General features: G+C 35.7%; 1 protein-coding gene across 1 annotated transcript in view; it reads left to right on the forward strand.

Moving 5' to 3' along the window:
* DGKB (diacylglycerol kinase, beta 90kDa) overlaps nucleotides 1-18,613 on the forward strand; it is a 329,129-nt gene that overhangs the window by 43,987 nt on the left and 266,529 nt on the right. The window contains exons 4-6 of the mRNA XM_009326094.1: nucleotides 8,476-8,629; nucleotides 13,148-13,288; nucleotides 18,502-18,551. Of these exons, the coding sequence (XP_009324369.1) occupies nucleotides 8,476-8,629; nucleotides 13,148-13,288; nucleotides 18,502-18,551 (345 nt within the window). The remainder of the gene's footprint in view (nucleotides 1-8,475; nucleotides 8,630-13,147; nucleotides 13,289-18,501; nucleotides 18,552-18,613) is intronic.

Raw genomic sequence — 18,613 nt, forward strand, 5'->3', positions numbered from 1 at the left:
CACGGGGGGTGGGGGTGGGGGGGGAGGAAGCTTAATTGGTGTGGGGGATCCAATAGCTGTTTGAATGCTTCATGTAAGAAGTAAGAGGACAGTGAAAATTGCTGGCAGTGTGTCAAATTGCTGGCTTATAGTTTCCTGTGTGTTCTTGCTTGTGATTCCGATGGGTCTTATGCATGTGATTCCTCAGCTCCCACCAATGCAGATTTTCACTACAAAACAGATAAATTGGTGTTTATTACATGATCAGCTGTGAAAAGCAATGCTAAAGCATCCCCAGTGAAAGTCCAAGTTTTGAAGATTCATTGATTCTGACAATGTTTCAAAACCTGACTTTTGCCAAAATAAGTGGGGAAAAAAGCAGAGACCATATAGAGAGGACTAATAAGCTAGAAAACATGAATTACATGAGCATGTGTAAGTTTTTGGTGTTTATAGAGAATAAAAGCCCAGGCTAAAGAATTTTATACAGAATTGAGTTTTTAAATGTATTATGATAGAAAAATAGGAAAACATCTCAGAATGCTTTGTCAAAACCATTAAGGAGTTTCCCAGGAGCTTTTAGCAGCTGGGGAAGAGGGAAATACAATGTTCTATGGAGGGACTTTCTTTTAGATCTTACCTCAGTTCTTCCACTGAGTGCAGATTATTCCTTATAACTCAAAAAACCTCCTCTCGTCTGCTCCATCACCATTTTTCTTAATAGTGTCTGGCAGCTGCTGCAAGTAGGTTGCGTTTAGATGCAGTTGAAATCTCTCATGAGTCCAAATCTGAGGTCTGCAGCTCATTTCCAGCCTTCCTCCTCACCCTGTACACGCTTACCCAGTGATGTCTCCTTGGCTGCTGCCAGAATGGAGGAAAAGAATTACGGAGCAGAGATGCAGTGGAGACAGAGGTGCTAACAAGTTTGGAAGAAGGATTGATAGTCACTGCTGTTTCCCCCTGTGCCTGCCTGGCTCAGATGTTACCTCCCCACATACTACAGTTTGTCCATAAATGGCATCGTCTCTCTTTCTCTCCAGATTTTTAGTTTAGACAAAATAGGTGCTATACGGTATTACCTTTTTGCAGCTGCCACTTTGTATATCCATATAGCTAGTGTTGTTTTAGTTTTATACTCTTATATTTTACAATATCTGTAAGACATTGTAACTGAGTTCCTTGAGTAACTTTTTATTATCTTATTCCAAGAATATTATTATGAGGATAACTCTTGGCCTAATTATTTCTGTTTTATCCTGGGTTTTAAAAGGGCTATTGAGGGAAGCTTCAATTCCTTTGAGGGAAGGAATTTTCTTCAAAGTAGTGGGAGTTGGCAGAGCAAATCCTAATTGTTTGTGTTTGTAGCTTACTTGTAAAGTGAAGGATGCCATAAGCTTCAGAAAAATTTCCACCGGAACACATTGGTTGGGTATGGGTTCTTTAACAAGACAAATTCAGCTGAAACTGAAAATCTGGACAAATCTGTCGGTATTTTCTTAGTCAGGCATTGTAACAGGAATGTTCTCATAATAAGACAGATTAGTCTGTCTTGTTTCACTGTTATAAAAACTGCTCCTGCTATTCTTAAACATGAGAAAGTAAGAGCGAGTTACTTGCACTGATGGAACTTTTTGTATGTAATCTGTTCATGACATTAACGTTAAAAAAAAAAAAAAGCTGAGAAGTGTTTTGGACTAACGCATATTTGCCAAAATTTAATTGTAAAATATATGCAGCATGTGACATGACATATTATAGTCCCAGAGGCACTGAATGACCTCTCTGAACAATGTGTAATTGCTGTTTGCTGCTTCGTTTAATAAATAATACTGTAAATAATAGTATGTATACATGAATATTTATTTTTATATATGCAATACATAAATTTGTTCTGTTTCTTTTAGCATAGGCTTAGATCCAGAATGAGTTACTTCCACTCTGAGTGAAGTTAGCACCCAACTCTGGTATGGCAATTTAAAAAAGAAAAGAAACAAAAAAGTTGTCTCAGCCATTTTCTATAAAATTTACCTAAGCACCTTAAATTCTTCCATGTGTCCAAAAGTACTGCCTTAACAGCCGAAAGATTTTGGTATGTGTTTTGATACACCTTCCTGACTAGCCTGATCTCTTAAACATGTTCAGATCACCTCCTCATTCAAAGGAATATTTCAGTAATTTGTTCAGTAACATTTTTACAAGTAAATATTTAATAATTTTGTTGGCATAGACATACAGAAACCTCTTTTTCCCTCAGTGAATCTTGGGCTTTTTCTGATATTTGGATACTCTCTAGAGAAAGAGATATAAGTTTGAATTTCCCCAGGCAAACAAGGGAATTCAGCCAAGGTAACCCCCACTGGGGAGGTGTCTTTACCAAGAGATTTTTTTTTTTCCAAAAGGTGGGAAAATCTGTCACTTTCTCTGTGCTTTCAGAAGGAAATGGTGGTCTCCATTGCACTTGGTGCACAGTGCCTTTTTTGTTTGTTTGTTTTTGTTTGTGAACATGTGTAGTGAGACCTGATAACACAGACTCCCATTGTAAATACCCTCATTGTATTAGATGTGAGGCAAATGATCAAATTTTCAATCCAGTGAAGATTGTAACATTTTTGTTCATGTTCAGAAACAAGTCTGTGGACACCTTAGGAAGCTAAAGTAAAAAACCCAAAGGGTTTATCAAGTGTAAGTGCTTTATGGATTAGTAGCACTTGAGAGAGTCCTTCAAGATCCCAGTATGAATAAGGGCATCGATATAACACTGATGTCCAGCTATAGGGCTCTTTGTTCCTTTTCTGAACTGACCCATATTGTTCTCGTTGGACTGTAATTAGCTGCTTGGTTTTAGTTATGAAATCGATTAAGAGGTTTCTTAGTCTGCACAGCATTGTGAAGTAAAAGTCATGCCTTATCACAGTGTATTAATGAATGGGGACAGTTAATAAAGGCATAAAAGACACCTTAGGATGCCTTTCTCTGTAAATCTGTTGTGTTATGTAGTTGGATGCAGTGGGGCAAATCCAGAACCTTCTTTCTGTGGTCAGTCAATCATTTAGAACTCATTATAAACTTTGGTCTGTTTCTTCTTTTTCAATTTATTGTAGGGATCTTTTTGGGGGGAGCTTACAGAAAAAGTTGATTAAATTCTTGTTGGCAGTTTAGTGCTGGGATTAATTTTGAAATTTTATGGATGGTTAATTAAATGTTATGGATTTTCCCTGACAATTTATCATGTAAAAAAAGATGCGTATTTTTAATTTTCCTCTGCATTGAGTCATAGTGAGTCCAGTTTCATGTTTGCTTTCAGAAAACCTAAAAAATATTTAATGGTTGACACATTTTATTTGCTAAAAAGAAATTAAAAGCTAAAACTGTGCAGTTTTGTTTCTGCCTTCTGCCCTTTCTCCTTTCCTTTTCTCCAAGGTGGATATATATCTTTTTTTTTTGACTTTCAGGTAATTGGAAACATTGATAAAATCTGTAAATGGGAAATGATAATAATAAGAACTGCTTCTAAAAATAGTACTAAAATTAATTTTACATGGATGTTATGGTTTAAATTAGCTGAAACTCGATGGTGTTTTTGAATGTGTACTTCTCTGGGGTTATATAAAAATGTTTCATTACCAAATGAAGTTTTATTACCCAATAATAAAGAAGATTATAAAGATTTATAAAGCCTTATTTTGTAAAGTTTATTTTTGTAAGACATAAGAAAAGGAGCTCCAGTAAACTTGGTGAATCAATTGTTCAGCGTATAAAAAGAGGAATCCAGTTATATATGATTAATATAAAAACATCTACCTTTCTGTGACCTACAGGCAAGGCTTTTGGTACCATTTTTATTTGAATCAAAGCTAAAACAGTACAGATTTTTATTCTCGTCCCGTCCCCCCATCCCTGTCCCCCTGAAGATTTAGGCCAAATGATTTGAAAGTTCTTTCATGTTCCTCTGAATAACTATTGGCTGCTTCAGCTATGTCCATACATATCTCCCTGTTATGTTGAAAATTTTCCTGAGATCCCTAAAATTGTCATAATCTCCCTATGCCCTGATAGTCTCTTGTGAAATGTAATGAATTAATTCATGTGCCAGGTTAATTGTAGTCAGTTTGGTACATCCTCTCATGCTCTCATCCCCTCACTTGGGAAACGTCATGGAAAATGCCTTCTGAAATGCTAAATCCTTCTTTCTCCGGTTCATTTGAATTCAACTGGAGCTTCTGGAAAATTCTGTTGAAAATTAAGCAATTAACCTGCATGCTTAAGAAAACAACATCCACCATTATGGCTTATATATTATTCTGGTATTATTGATCTAAACTGTTTAATTAATGCTTGCAAATTCATTAACAGAAATAAATTATTTTCAAACCATACCAAAATTTATTGAACTTTTCATCTGAGAAATTCTGATATGACAGTGAAATTTAAAAGGAAGATATTGTGGTTTACATAGAAGAGTGAGCATGATCCATGTTAGTGTGGAAAATTAATGTTCTCTGCTTTCCTCTTTTTGTCTTTTGGTTATGAAAACATTGTGTGCTTCCTTTGAAAAGTAGCTGGGGTTGGGGGGAAATGCTAGTAATTAGAGCAAGGGTAGTTACTTACTGAAGCATTTGCATATTTTCGAAGGGTAAAGTTCCATGAGGAAAAAAGAAAAATACTGTATAATTGCAGAATAGAGAAATGCTCATAATATTGTGTGGTGTTTTCTCTTCTGTGAAAGTTATTTTAAATTAAGCTGAGGAAATGTTTTGCATCTTTAAGTGTTCTGTTCTAAATGAACCATACTCAATACTAAAACCTCTACTTGGTGGTAATACTCTACACCTGTAAGTCTTCTACAGTGGTCCTCACAGGATTTCTTTTAAGAAATTATTCAATTTTTCTACAGTTATGTAATGGCTTATATATTTTACAATGAGAGAGAGTTGATAGAGTAAACATGGAAAGTAATGGCTTATATGTTTTACAATGAGAGAGAGATGACAGAGAAAACATGGAAAGTAATTTAAAGTGAGCCTTTTTTTGAAAGCTCACCCCTTTTTCATTGGAAAGCTAGATGGATAATCTAAACTACTTCTAGATCTGCTGTAGTCTAGCTCAGTTTTGTTATTTACTGTATATACATTTAGAAAAACAAATTTCCAGAAATGACTGCATTACTTTAGAGCTCAGTTCTAATAGGATAATCTACACCAAGTATGTTAGGTCCTCTTGAAAATGTTTTTCACTTTTGTGGTTCTTTTCATATAGGCAAAAACTAATCACAGGGCTCTACACAGATCTCCTTTAGGCAGGACTGTTGTTGCACATTCCTTTGATACAGCATGTGGTTTCGCATCTGTATTTTGGGCTATTATAAACATTTCTGTGTATTCAAGTCACTTACCAGCTCCTAACTAACTTTCAGCATCATCTGAAAGCTGTTGGATGTGCAACGTCTGAACTCTGGTTGTATGAATGCTGCTGCTTCCCTGGGGAAATACAAGTCACAGATCATGTTAGAGCAGAGGATAAAGCATTTTCAGCTGAAGAAATCTGACTATAGAACAACCACCTGCTTTCTTTTTTCCTTTGCTGAGCACCCTATTCAGTGGCAGTCAGGGTGTCAAATATAATAAATGGACATGGCAGCCAAGTCGTGCTACTTTGATATCTGTTGTCTTTCCTGGCCAGAAAATATAAGGCAGTTTGGAACACTTGCTTTGGAGGACGCTGGGGTGAATGATAATCTGACCATCTTTAGCAAATATTGAAAAGTTTGAACATCTTTGAGAAAGTGAATCTTCAGGAAGAAACAAACACATAATTTTAACCTTATTTGTTAATCCAGATCTCTAGCCAGGCATAATTCTAAGCCCATAAATGGAAAAAATGTAGCAATAGGGATTTAGTTTTGGGCAGCTTGGTGGACCAATGTCACTCAGGCAGCAGTTTAAAAATCTAAGATAGCTGTAAACTCAAGGGATGTTTTTAGCAGTATATACATAAAATCCACAGACAAGGTAAATTTAAAAAAAAAAAAAGCTTTATGTAATACAGAGATATTTTGCATGTCCATCCATAAAGCTTAACTTAATTGGCATTTTAATTTGTTTTTCTGTTTTCCTTTTTCACTTGGTTATTCCTCTTTGTATGTAATTTAGTGAAATAGCTAAGACACATTTCATTAATGAACAATTTAACAAAGCAATTTCACATTGTTAAAGTCAGTTGATTTAGTTGATTTAGTGATTAATGTATTTGTTATGCTTGCAGGTAAAAAGTCCATTTATATAGTGTAAACTAATGACCTATTTGCTTGGATACTGATACAAATCCTTTTGCCATTGTGGTTTCATAGTTTATAAACAGTGAATTAAATGTCAGTGACTTTATTATTGAGGAAAAACATGAAGTTTGTAGCATGAGTGAAACTGTATGATTTGCCAAAGTGGAAGAGTGGCTGAAACTCTATGGTCAGACAATGATAATGAGTCTATGTCCAAGTTATTTCCATTTTACGCCAAGCTTGAGCCTTGTGGAGGCCAGTTCTTTTCAGTCTCTGCTATTTTTGTGTTTAGTAGGTAAGAGTTTTATTGGTTTCACTGAACTTCTTTCTCAAATTAGGTGTTCTGGATTAGAAGCTCAGCATAGATACCTTCTAGCCAAGTTTGCATTCCTAATAATAATGACTTGCACAAGATCAGTCAAATTTTGCAGTCTGCATTGCTGGTCCCTTGTAAGGACAGTGATACATATTTAAAACGTTACCTTGGGGCAGTTAGGTCTTGGCCTTAATGGGAAACACCTTATTTTATGAGGACATGAAATTTCTACATCTCATAAATAAATAAAAAGGCGGGGGAGAGGAATCCCTGCTTCAAAGTGTTAAAATTATATTAAAGTCATTATAAAAGTTATTTATACTGTGATTCAGATTCCAAAGTCACTGAGGCACTTCGAAAATTTAGTTTCAATTTTCTTTTTCTGGCATGGTTTCAAGCTGATTTCTTGCAAGTCTTTTCCCTCCTAATGCTGCATGCACTGTGCTGAACTAAAGGAGTTGCACCAGAGTTTTCTGTGGAGAAATGGAGTCTTCCTGAAAGGCATGGGAAATTTCTCCAAGTCGATTTTGTGGTATAATGTGGCTTTATCCCTTAATTATTTAATGATGAAAAGTTGCTGTCCTGTTTGATCTAGAAACAAAGACAGCAATGCTATGTTTTACAGATTAACGATTGATAAGCTGTTTTAAAATCATGTGCGTAACTGAGTAGCATCATTGATAAGTATGCAGTTGTGTCACAGTTATTTCTGAGCTAAAACTGAAATTGTCTTAAGCTCTCTCGATATGTTTCAGGACACCTTTATCTATAGTGGTTCTATGTTAGTAGGATAAAATAGGATCATAATCCTTTACATTGCTGTGACCTCGTCACAGTCTATGCCTTCCTCAAGGGGGGCAGCAAAGGGGAAGGTGCTGATCTCCTTTCTCTGGTGACCAGCGGCGGGACACAAGCAAATGGAATGAAGCTGCATCAGGGGAAGTTCAGATTAGACATTAGGAAGGGGTTCTTCACTGAGAGGGTGGTCGGTCACCTGAACAGACTCCCCAGGGAAGTGGTCAAAGGCACCAAGCCTGTCAGAGTTCAAGGAGTGTCTGGACAATGCTCTTAGTCATATGGTTTAGTTTTAGGTAGTCCTGCAAGGAGCAGGGAGTTGGACTCGATGATCCTTATGGGTCCCTTCCAACTTGAGATACTCTGTGATTCTGTGATTCATTTTGTTACTTAAAACAGACAATGCTGTTTTACCAGGAGAAATCATCAATGAATTTCATTAATCAGCTCTTACCTTGCTGGCAAAAGCAAAACCAAATTAAACGAAATGACAAATGTTTCAAATCAACAACTTTTTTTCCCCTATAAGTAATGTTGCATGTCTCAGCACTCTCATTTGACTATTAGAACCCATTTAAGACAGGTTGATTAGTTTCTCTTTGACAAATACCAGCAAAATGTGTTGCCACCTAGGAAAAGACAGGAGGCCTTCAATTCCCTGAATTAGGCATCCAAAAAGCCCCTGCTTGTTGTCTGCCTAATTATGGGAAAAGGTAAGACTTGCTAGGTACATCCCTGTGAGCTCCATAGATGCCTTTGGTTGCAGTTTTGTATGTGCTGTTAAGCCATATTCTAATCAAGAAACTAGAGAGCGTGTAACTTAGTTTTGGGTCCTGACACAAGTGCTCTGAATTTACTCTGGGCTGTCTTACACTGTGCTCTGGGCTATTGTAGCAATACTGTGAGTTTTCAAAGTAATACTTCATTCAATAATCAGTCACTTTCAAGACTAGGTATGCCAGGCTATATCTTCAGAAATCAGTATTTTCAAAGACAGTCTAGTTTTTGTTAACAGAATATTATTTGATGGGTTAGTATGAAAGTTTTTGCAAAATGAACATTTGAAAATACTTTTTTCTTTCTTTTTTTTTTTTTCTTCCCTTCACTCTAGACAATTGATTTAGAGGGGTTCAAGCTTTTCATGAAGACTTTTCTGGAGGCAGAGTTACCAGATGATTTCGTTGAACATCTTTTTACATCATTTAGCAACAAAATCTCTCACTGCAGTCCGTTAATAAAAAACAAACCCCAGCACCTTTCTGGAGGTAAGTAATACAGTCACAGTAATACAAGAGCTGAAGGTTCCCTCCCCCTGCTATTTTACTTCAATAGCTATAAACATATGGAATTCTAAACTATATATATTTCTTGTTTTGTTCTGATATTTGTGAAATTGGCGAAACTAAATCATGAACAAGAAATACTATGAAAAGAAATGGAAATTAAATGGTTTCATCTTTTTAATTCACAATAATGATGCAGCTGAGACACCAAGTGGACAGGCTTTGTCACGTTAATGCTAATCAGATTGCTATGGTTACATGATCTTGCTGCCTGCTCTACTGTATAAACACTTAGAAACCTTCAGAGCTTCATGCAGGAGGCTCCTGCTGGTGCTCTATAGTTTCTGTGCCCAGTTACTGCTGCTGCTCTTAATTGTCTAGGTGTGATAATTGTCTAGGTATGTAGAATTAGTAATCCTACATACTTATAAGCTACTGATGTTTTAAATAACCTGTAAGTGTTAGCCGTAGTTCTTTTCCCAATGTAAGGATCTTCTTTAATGGAGTTTGAAATTTTCATGCTAAACCGAACATTTTTATTAAAAGTGATTTTGAGTTCAGAGGACATAATGTTAAAATACTGTTATAAATATATAAAAGTGTTAAAAACTGTCAACTTACAAAATTTTCTAAAACTTCTAAAGAAAATTTGCAGAAGAAATTTAAGGTTACCTTCCTAACTTGAAATATTCGGTTTAGCACTTTATCAATTTGGGAACTCTATCAAAATCCAGTAGCTAAAAGCAGAAGTTAGACTAATTTAACAAAATGAATTGCATGTTTTGAACAGCTGGGATAATCAAATGCTTAGAGCAAGTTACCCAGCGGTTTGATGGGTACTTAATTGCTTGAATTCTTTATATGAAGATTAGGTGTCTTCAAATTGCAACTCATCCAGAAGTTGTGAATTTGGTACAAGTGCTACTAGCTGAAATGTTAGCTTTTCTTGCAGATACCAAGCACTAGATTTGCAAAGATGCCTCAGTGTACAATACTAATTATAGGCTTTCAGATATCACCCATTGAGTCTGACCTGTTTTTTCTTTTTTTAGTGCATGCCGTTCTCAGCTGTTAAATAGATGGGTTTCAGTTATTTTTCTTTATTAAAGTTTGCAGTACCCGTTATTTCCATTTTTTAGCTTTACATTTCCTGGCAAAACCCAACAAACAAACAAACCAAAAAAAACATATTACATTATCATCTTCTATTATATTATAATGTATTTATATAACGGTCATTAACTGTAATTAGACTTAACCAAATAAACTTTTTCCTGCTAGCAAAGCTTGCTTACCACATCAAGGGTATAGTTCTTCAGAGAATTTTTTTTTTTCATTTCAAAAAATCTCTTCAGGTATCTTTTTTTATCTGTTCTAATCAGAACTGCCGTGGACACATCTCCTTCCACAAGTATCTGCTGTGTAGACAGTACATTTCCAACTTCTTGGGCTTTTGTTGTCAGTTATCTAGACTGGTTCCATGTGCAGAGCAGTAGGCTTAGTAGACTATGGTATAATCATCAGTTGTGTGGAGTACTCAAAACCTTCTGTTGCTAATTACAGCTCTGATAATGATTTACTCATGGGTTCGGGCAAGTCATTTAGACCAGTGATTCAGTCCCTTGCCCTTGAAGATGCTTTTCAACAGAATCTGTAAGGACATGTCTAAATGTATTCTTTATTGTATGCTGCAGGGTGTATTTTGGATGTCATAAACTTTCAGCATTGCATTTTTTTCAACTATGAATATAGATTCTGTTCCTATAAAGTCTCAGCAGCACAATTTCATTTTAACTTTCATTGCTTTTAATTTTTCATTGACGTTTTTGTCACGTTTTCATCAATGAGTAGCGTCAGCAATAAACATGCACTGTACCAGCCACCAAAATTTGTAATCTTTTACACTTAACACTTTTTGCCTGATAACTCCAATAGCAGCTGCCATTTAGCAGTGTGTATTGATTTATTATGCTGTGTTTTTACATATGGTATCTGACTACTGTTTCAAAAAATCATCTTTTATTATTCATGTGGTATTTCTATGGTTTTGACACTTCATATGTAGAAATGATAACAGCTGTTTTTAGGGTATTGCCAGATTTACAGCTAAATTCTGCCCAGTATAGGCCATACTCAGCTTTCTTCACTTTCACTATAATTTTCTCTGATAGATTTTATTCTTGTGTGGTAAAATAATAATAATAATAATGATGATACAAAAGTAATAATAATATTCATCATTATTATGGTGGTGGTTGTTGTTGCTGTTTAAACTGTGTGCTAAGTTTCTCACTCTAATGCTACCTCCTAAAATTTTTTTCTCTTTCACTCACTTTTCCCAGTTTGTAGTTAATTTTCATCTTGTTCTGTTAGTAAGGACTTTAGAAATAATGTAACGGGAGACCAGATTAGTAGTCTTCCATATGTATTTAGTGTAATACCAGAAGGATTGTTTGATAAATAGTTATATCCAAAACATATTCAGAGAGACAATTCAGTTCACTTCATGCAAGTTATTTGTGCCTGAAAATATACTGTTCATATTGTAACTCAATTAATGAGATTTAAACTAGTTGTGGCATCTTTATAATTTGTAGCATTTAAAGGGAAAAAGTGTGCATTAGTACATTTTGATGTGCAAATGAAAATTACGGAAACATTTGTTTTAGGCTATCTAGTAATTTTTAAATGTTAGCGATAGTGGAAAAAACTGACCGTACTGGGAAATAAATTTGTCAGAAACATTTGACATTCTTCTGGAAAATCGAAAGGTACACGAGAGCTAGAGAAGATCACAAGGAAAGTAGCAGGGTTCATAAATCTCTCTGGTACGTGTCTGTTTTTTACTTAGTGTCTCTTGGTCCACTCATGTCTGTTTATAAATTGTCTTTTCAGTTAAGGTGTCTGAAGAGAGATGGAAACAGATGCCAGGTAAGCAGCAGCACTGTAAGTCATCTGTAAGTCAGCACATTGCAGCCACCCGTCTCTCACCTCTGCTGCAGAAGTAATACTTTAACCTGTACCTTGCAGCTGATGCTAAGCTAAAAGATACCTTAAAATTTGTATGCCTTTTCATTTGGATTTCAGGACTATAAATTTTTGAGATGAGTTAGCCCAACTTTTATAATACTTTTTATTGTGTGCATAAGATTCATGTAAGACTGGAATGTGAACTCTTTGTGTAAATTGTGTGATTAAAGCTAGCATCTTAGCTGATTAACATTTTGTAATGTCTTAATTTTAAGGGCACTTGACGGACATGCAAGCTCATTTAGTAGAACATTGCCCTATTAAATCTTTTTATTCATTTAAATATCTACTTTCAATGTTTATTATCTGCCTGAAACCATGAACATGAACTTGATTCAAAGATACATTTTCTACATGCCAATTTGCTCTTATTTACTGAAATTATTTTTTTTAACGTGTACCTCGGTAGACCTTTGAAAATATCTTCAGTTTGTAACAAAGTTTTTCAAGATAAAAATAGGGGGGAAAAAACCCCACCAGAATTCTGTTTCCATTCGCTACAGTAATTAACTTGTTCAAGACAAATGGATGAGAGAAATTATGTATGCAGGTTATGTGTGCAGTGATGAATCTGTTCTGAATTAGTCATAGAAAATATTTAAGCACAGTAAATCCTTTTGTAAAGCTTCATCTTTAACATCACTAAAGTCAGTGAGAAATGTAACAAGCTTGTAAAGAAAGTTTTATTACTGCTTTCTCTGTGTTCTCCTGTCCTTCCCCTTTTTTCCTTATTTATTGGTCCTGCAGATTCCAGTAATATCATCAGGACCGGTCATATTAATGTTCTCTTGAAACAAAAAGTTTGGCAGTGTTGAAGCTTGTATTCCAAGTGGTACACTGGAACTGCTCTTGATCACAATCTTTGAGCAATTATGACTATTATTTAAATTCTGTGCTTATTTTCATAGTATTCTGTGGCTGAGGCTTCCATGTTTTAAATATGTGTTGCTCTGATACACATCTGGCTGTGGTTTTGGGAAGACTACTCACTTCGGTATTACCAGAGTTTTCTTTGACACTAAAACATCTTCAATTAGTGTAGCTGGTGTCAATCTATAAGTTAAATGAAGCTACTACAAGCACAAAGAAGTGGATGCAGCGTTGGGCAGGGATTGTTTTAATACTTAAATTAACATGTAATGTAGTAGAATAAAAATATTCACCAAATTTTTTTGTAGCCAAATGACATCAGATCAACACAAATGAAAAAAGGGTTATGCCATTTCCATAATTGATTTTTTTTCCCAATAGTTTGCTTTATCCATATAATATTTTAAAACCTCACTATCATTTTAATTCTGCCTTTGCTGGATAAACTATGAACATGAATTGTTTAAAACTTCACATTTATATTTAAATTAAGTCATCCGAGATTCACATAAAACGAAGATGTATGTATGCAAGACTTATGTTTTCATTTTCTGCTTATATTATATGTTAAGAGTAACAAAGGCTATGTGTTATTTCCAGGTCTGAGACTTAACAAAGGTACCTCTGCATCCCGACCTCCTACTCCTGCCAACTTACATTTACCAGACATGATCCAGCTGAAAGATATTGTTTGCTATTTGTCACTGCTAGAAAGAGGAAGACCTGAAGACAAGCTAGAATGTATGTTCTTTTTTAAGTTAATTTTGTATATTTATTTCAATGCCATAAAAAAATCTGTTTCTAAATTTTCTGAGTTTGAGACTCAGTTTTGAGTAGCTGCATTACAAAAATAGGGTTCTAGGTGACCATTATTGCAGAAGTGATCTTTTATTCTTGCTAATAGTATAATTTGATGAGATTTTAACTAAATTCTTTCTATCTTGCACATGCTAAGATGGGGAGTAAGGATCATACATTCTGCAGTTAAAATCCTTTCTATACTGTCGTCTCTTGATTAGTATCAGATCTGAGAAAAACAAATGAAATATACTGAGGATGCTTAAAGATTTATAGAAGTGGTGAATAATCTGTAGAAAACAAGCTAATTCAAACAAAGAATCATTGTTAATATAGGCCGTGGGCTCTATAATATTAGTGAATACAGAAAAGCCAAGAATGATCCAAGTCTGCATCACTGTTGGGAGTGAGTGTTTGACACTGGAAGTTAGAAATTACTTGATTTTTTTAATTAGGGGCCTGATTCATTAAAGCCCAACACCTCTGCCTATTCAGATCTGTTTCCTCAGATCTGCGGATCAGAGGAAAAAAAAGAAACAGTGTGTTTCCCCATTATGGAATTTTAGAAGCCAGTTTTCCAGATAAATAAACAGTCAATCCAATCATATAGTCCTTACTGAGACCAAATATACTTTGATATACATAGCTGGTCTGTCTATAAAAGAACTGTGGGATCAGGCTCTAATACTGTATGGAAAGTAAATACTCAATATGATAGGAAATGCAAACGGTAGGCTGCTTCTGCTGGAATGAGGAATTCATTGCAAGGTTACATGACTGCATATTGTTGAAGTATCTTGATGTTTTGTTGCCTGTAGTTAGCTTACAATGACTACTTTGTACTGTAAGATCACCAATACCTTTGCCTCAGTAAACATTATAAGGAGCCATCCCCAAATTTGGTAATACCAGTTTGGTATCATATGTGTGTGTGAATGTGCATTCAGAACACAAGCACAGGAAAACTAAGATCCTAGGATTGAATTCAACTTACAATATAATAACTGTTTCATGGTAGCAAGCTATGCAAGCCTTATCAGAGCTCTGAAGAGCTCTATGCACAAACTGTAGCACGAAATGGAGATCGGTTGCCTCCCCTGGTGTCAGGAATTGGTACAAGGAAAAGGGGGAGAGACAGAGGAGCAGGTGATGATTTTAGTGGAGGGGATGTTCCGTGAACTTCCCGCAACAGGAACTGCATAGGCAAAAGACTATGAATGATCTATATGATTTAGGAGCGAGAGAGCCTGATCTAATAAATGTACGGTACTTACATGTTTTGTACATTCAAGATCATTTGCATTTACGACATATAATTAAGGACACAGTTATTATATAGGTTTATTTTCTACTTTGTCAAACAGAGTTGAAATATACCATGTATTGTCACTTTTTAGTGTCTAAATTTTGGCTTATACTGTGCCATTAGTATGCAGAATTCCTTATTGATTTTAGTTGAATTATCCTTATAAATTAATGGTATAATTTAATCCTTTGTCTGAAATAATTTTATAGCAGTAGGTCCTGTGGCTGTTAGGTAAATTATAAGTTAGTAGCAGTGGAGTGAAAAAAGAAAGGATGGCTTATTCCAGAGTTGCCAACATTAATATTAAAACTAATCTCAAATCATGATTTTTTTTTTTTTTTCTGTTGACAAAAAATGGAAGCACTCTGAATCATAGCTGAGTGTTTGGAAACTTGATTCATGACAAGCAGAACATGGAAGCGGTGCTTTCAAATAAAATCTGGTATAAGCTGGAGGATTTTTTAAGATAAAATACACGAAGAGGAAATAAAGTTTAGGTTTTGGATCTATACGATCTATGGATTTTCATAGATTTTGAAATATTCCAGCAGATAAATGGATTCTCTAACTTATTAACAGTGTATTTCTAGAGGTCTTAAGCACTGCGAACCTCACCTGTTTGACATGCTCAGCATATTTATTATTCATAAACTATATAGGGTCTGAATATAAAGAATATCCCAAACTTTCATAGCAGAGATACATTGGAAGAATTTAAGTTCTCTTTCTAAGGTCATATTGCAAATAGTTGAAGGTGTATATTGTTAAGTACCTTCATGCTCTGCGGCTCAACCTGGAGACTTGATCCATACAAACCATTTTCTGCTCTCCATGTTGTTTTCACATGTACCAAGCTTTGCTTGCTGGTGTCCACACTGTGATTCTTGAACGTGTAAGAAAGACCCCTTGTAAATATGCAGGGTACTTCCTAGGAACTGAGCAGTGGTGTTTCATACCTCAACTTTTCTTCCTTTAACGACCCCAACAGCAGAAGTTATTTTAGCTCTCAATTACATGAGGCTTTATCAGCACAACCCATTCCTCAATTTGTATGTATTTTTTATCAGTATAACCATGGATGCCAGACACGTATCTGTTGTGAAACTGTTCAGAGAAATGACAGGAAGCAGTATGAAGGGCATTAGACATAAATGGTGTGGAGGAAGCATACGACCTCCACAGGTGCCATAGCTTTACAAACAAAATATGCTTACAAATGCTCAAACTTCTCTCCGCTATTATGAACAGAAACTCCAAGAATTATGAGCTGTGGGGTTTTTTGCCAGTTTCTCTTACCAAGACTCTCTCCAGGTTATTCTGTTTCTGTTCTTTCCATACCAACAGAAGCTTCGAGAATGCCACACTGTTCTTTTGTATTTTTGCAGTAATATGATTAGTTATAGTCTGTCTTTTTGCTGTGCTATGCAGTTCTTGGACACTCAGGCTTCCATGGAAAGTGACAAGCCTTACAGTTTTCACAGTACATGCGCTGGTGAAAATAGAAAGTGCATTCAGCACCTGTTTGTGCATGTGCTTTTGAGAATGAATTCCCCAATTTCTTCTCAAAAGAACATAATTTTGAACTTTTGGCATTTCTGGGATGCCACCTTTTGTCATATGCAAGATTAGAAGTCCAGAGGTTGCAGGTGAAAGTATAGCAATGCAGCAACTGATCTTATCTTGGTAACTTTATTTTAATCCATTTTTAATTATTTACAAAAGGTGTGCAGTCTAGTAATAGAAATCGAGTGGCCAGTCAGTGCTGTCTGGTAAGGGGGTGGGAAAAGATTGACTTGGGCTCTGTAGTTTGCATCAGAACTCTTGTTCAGTTTTTTTACCAGTTTTGTTGTTGGTTTTTCTCCTAGAGTGCGTAAATCATGCAAGAACATGAATATTTAGCAGAGTATGAATAGAAAAGAGATTGCATGCCACACCAGTAGCATAGTTTTTCAGAGTCTAGCCAAAAGCACAGATTGAGCCTTTTCACTACCCAATACATACGTAATCGGAGAGACTTTGTTTGCTACAAAGGTGAAACAGTTATAATTATGCTAATACACGTTTTAAAATGACTGATTAGACCTACTGATTCATGTTAAAGGAACAAAAAGTTGTAAGCACTACTTCTCTGGAGTGGGTAAAGATCAGGGAGATGCTAAAACTTGCTTTCATGATAACTGTTGAACATTCTTTTAACCAGCGCATTACAATCACAGAGGAGGAGGAAGGAGAACCAAATGATTTGAACTTTATCACTGAGTGATTCAGTGATTCATCCCTATGGAAACTGTGAATGCTTAATGATACCTTTGCCAGATAATATTAGCTGTCATGCTCTGACCAGCTTTGGTAGAAGGCGTACTAGCAGGGACAGTACCAATCTCTGCTGGCTTTTAGCATTAACTGTTATTTTACACTGAAACATTTCTGCTATGTAATTCACAGGCAAAGAAACATATTTGTGTAGGTTTTCTTAGCCTATAACTAATGAATAATGGACCTTTGTAGCTTGAAACAATGTACTACAGCAAATATCTTCAATTTTATATTACAGCTCTTAAGATCAGTGCGATGTATTAGCAAAAATTACTATACCACTCTACCACTTCAGCACTTACCTTTTTTCCCCACAGTTAGGTGAACAACTTGGGAATAAGATGGGGGATATAAGGGAAGCAAACCAATCCATATAGCAGTTAAATATGTTTTGCTGTAAGACAAAAATAATCAAATTCTTTCTGAACTTTACTTTCTAATTGCTAAGAATTTCCTCTCACTTCTCATTATATTGGTTTTTGCTCTCAGTCAAGGCATTATGGTGTCCTGGAACCACCTGTACACGGGCTCTCTTCTTACTCCTTAGAAAATAGATCTAGGGGGTAAAAAATGAGTACTTTTGAAGGGGATGTTGTTTAGATTTCAGAGCTCTGACTAACTGTCCCAGAAAGTAGGGACAAAGAGTAAACTGGTATTAGGCTTCTGGTTTTCATCCTTAGCCTTTTAACATTATTCCTACCAAAGCTTCAGGCTTCTTTCTGCACTGCAATCTGATGCAGTATATGATCAGCTGAGTAAGCTGCTTTGAAATACCTTGGTAATGGTGGACATACCCGCTCTTGTGGCTGGAATCAAGTAATGATACAAACTTGAAAGTATATATTCTTTCTGGATATTGTCAAAATGCAGCTATTCTTGTCTGGGTAGCTCCCCAAAATGTTGGGAATACATTTTCAAATTGATGAAGCAAGTCTGGTCCTGGGACGAGTCATGCTGGCAGTCTGTGAGGAATGTTTATTGTTGGATTTGGCTGATTAGATACTTCAAATAATAATCCTCTGTTTCATGTAGTTGGTCAGAAAGCATTTCTAAAGCAATATCACTATTGAATAGTGATAGCTGCAACCAAGGGAGTAGGATAGCATTGTAACTTAAGCAGGCTTATCAACATTTGCCTGACCAGTTGTGTGTTATCCTCTGTTTGGTGAGATGACAGAGAAGGGCCTTTTGGTGGTACTCACCATGAACACAGATTGTCTCTAAGAGGAACCAGAATTAAATTCACAGACCAAATTAGCTGTTGGAGTGATTATGTGGAAGACGTGCAGTTGCACTGTCCTGCTAATATGTCTCATTGGAAGCACTGCGGCAGGGTAGTTGCTGAGTGAACCTCTCGCATAATTCAAAGTGTTTGGTGGGTCTACAGTTAGTGTGATCATTAAAGGAAAATGTTAATGTCTGTCCTGTCTTTGAAACCCAGGCTTGGTTGTTTTGTGTTTTGGGGTTGTTTGGGGTTTTTTTGTATGAAATAATATTGTTACTGAGTTTCCTTCTCTTTTTGTTTCCTTTTTAGTTATGTTTCGCTTATATGATACAGATGGGAATGGACACCTGGATAGTTCGGTAACATTATTTATGTATTTTAATGCATTGTAAGAGTATGTCATAAGGGCATACCTATACAA

This window comes from Pygoscelis adeliae, unplaced genomic scaffold (assembly GCF_000699105.1).
Source record: "Pygoscelis adeliae isolate BGI_AS28 unplaced genomic scaffold, ASM69910v1 Scaffold15, whole genome shotgun sequence".
Lineage (NCBI taxonomy): Eukaryota > Metazoa > Chordata > Aves > Sphenisciformes > Spheniscidae > Pygoscelis > Pygoscelis adeliae.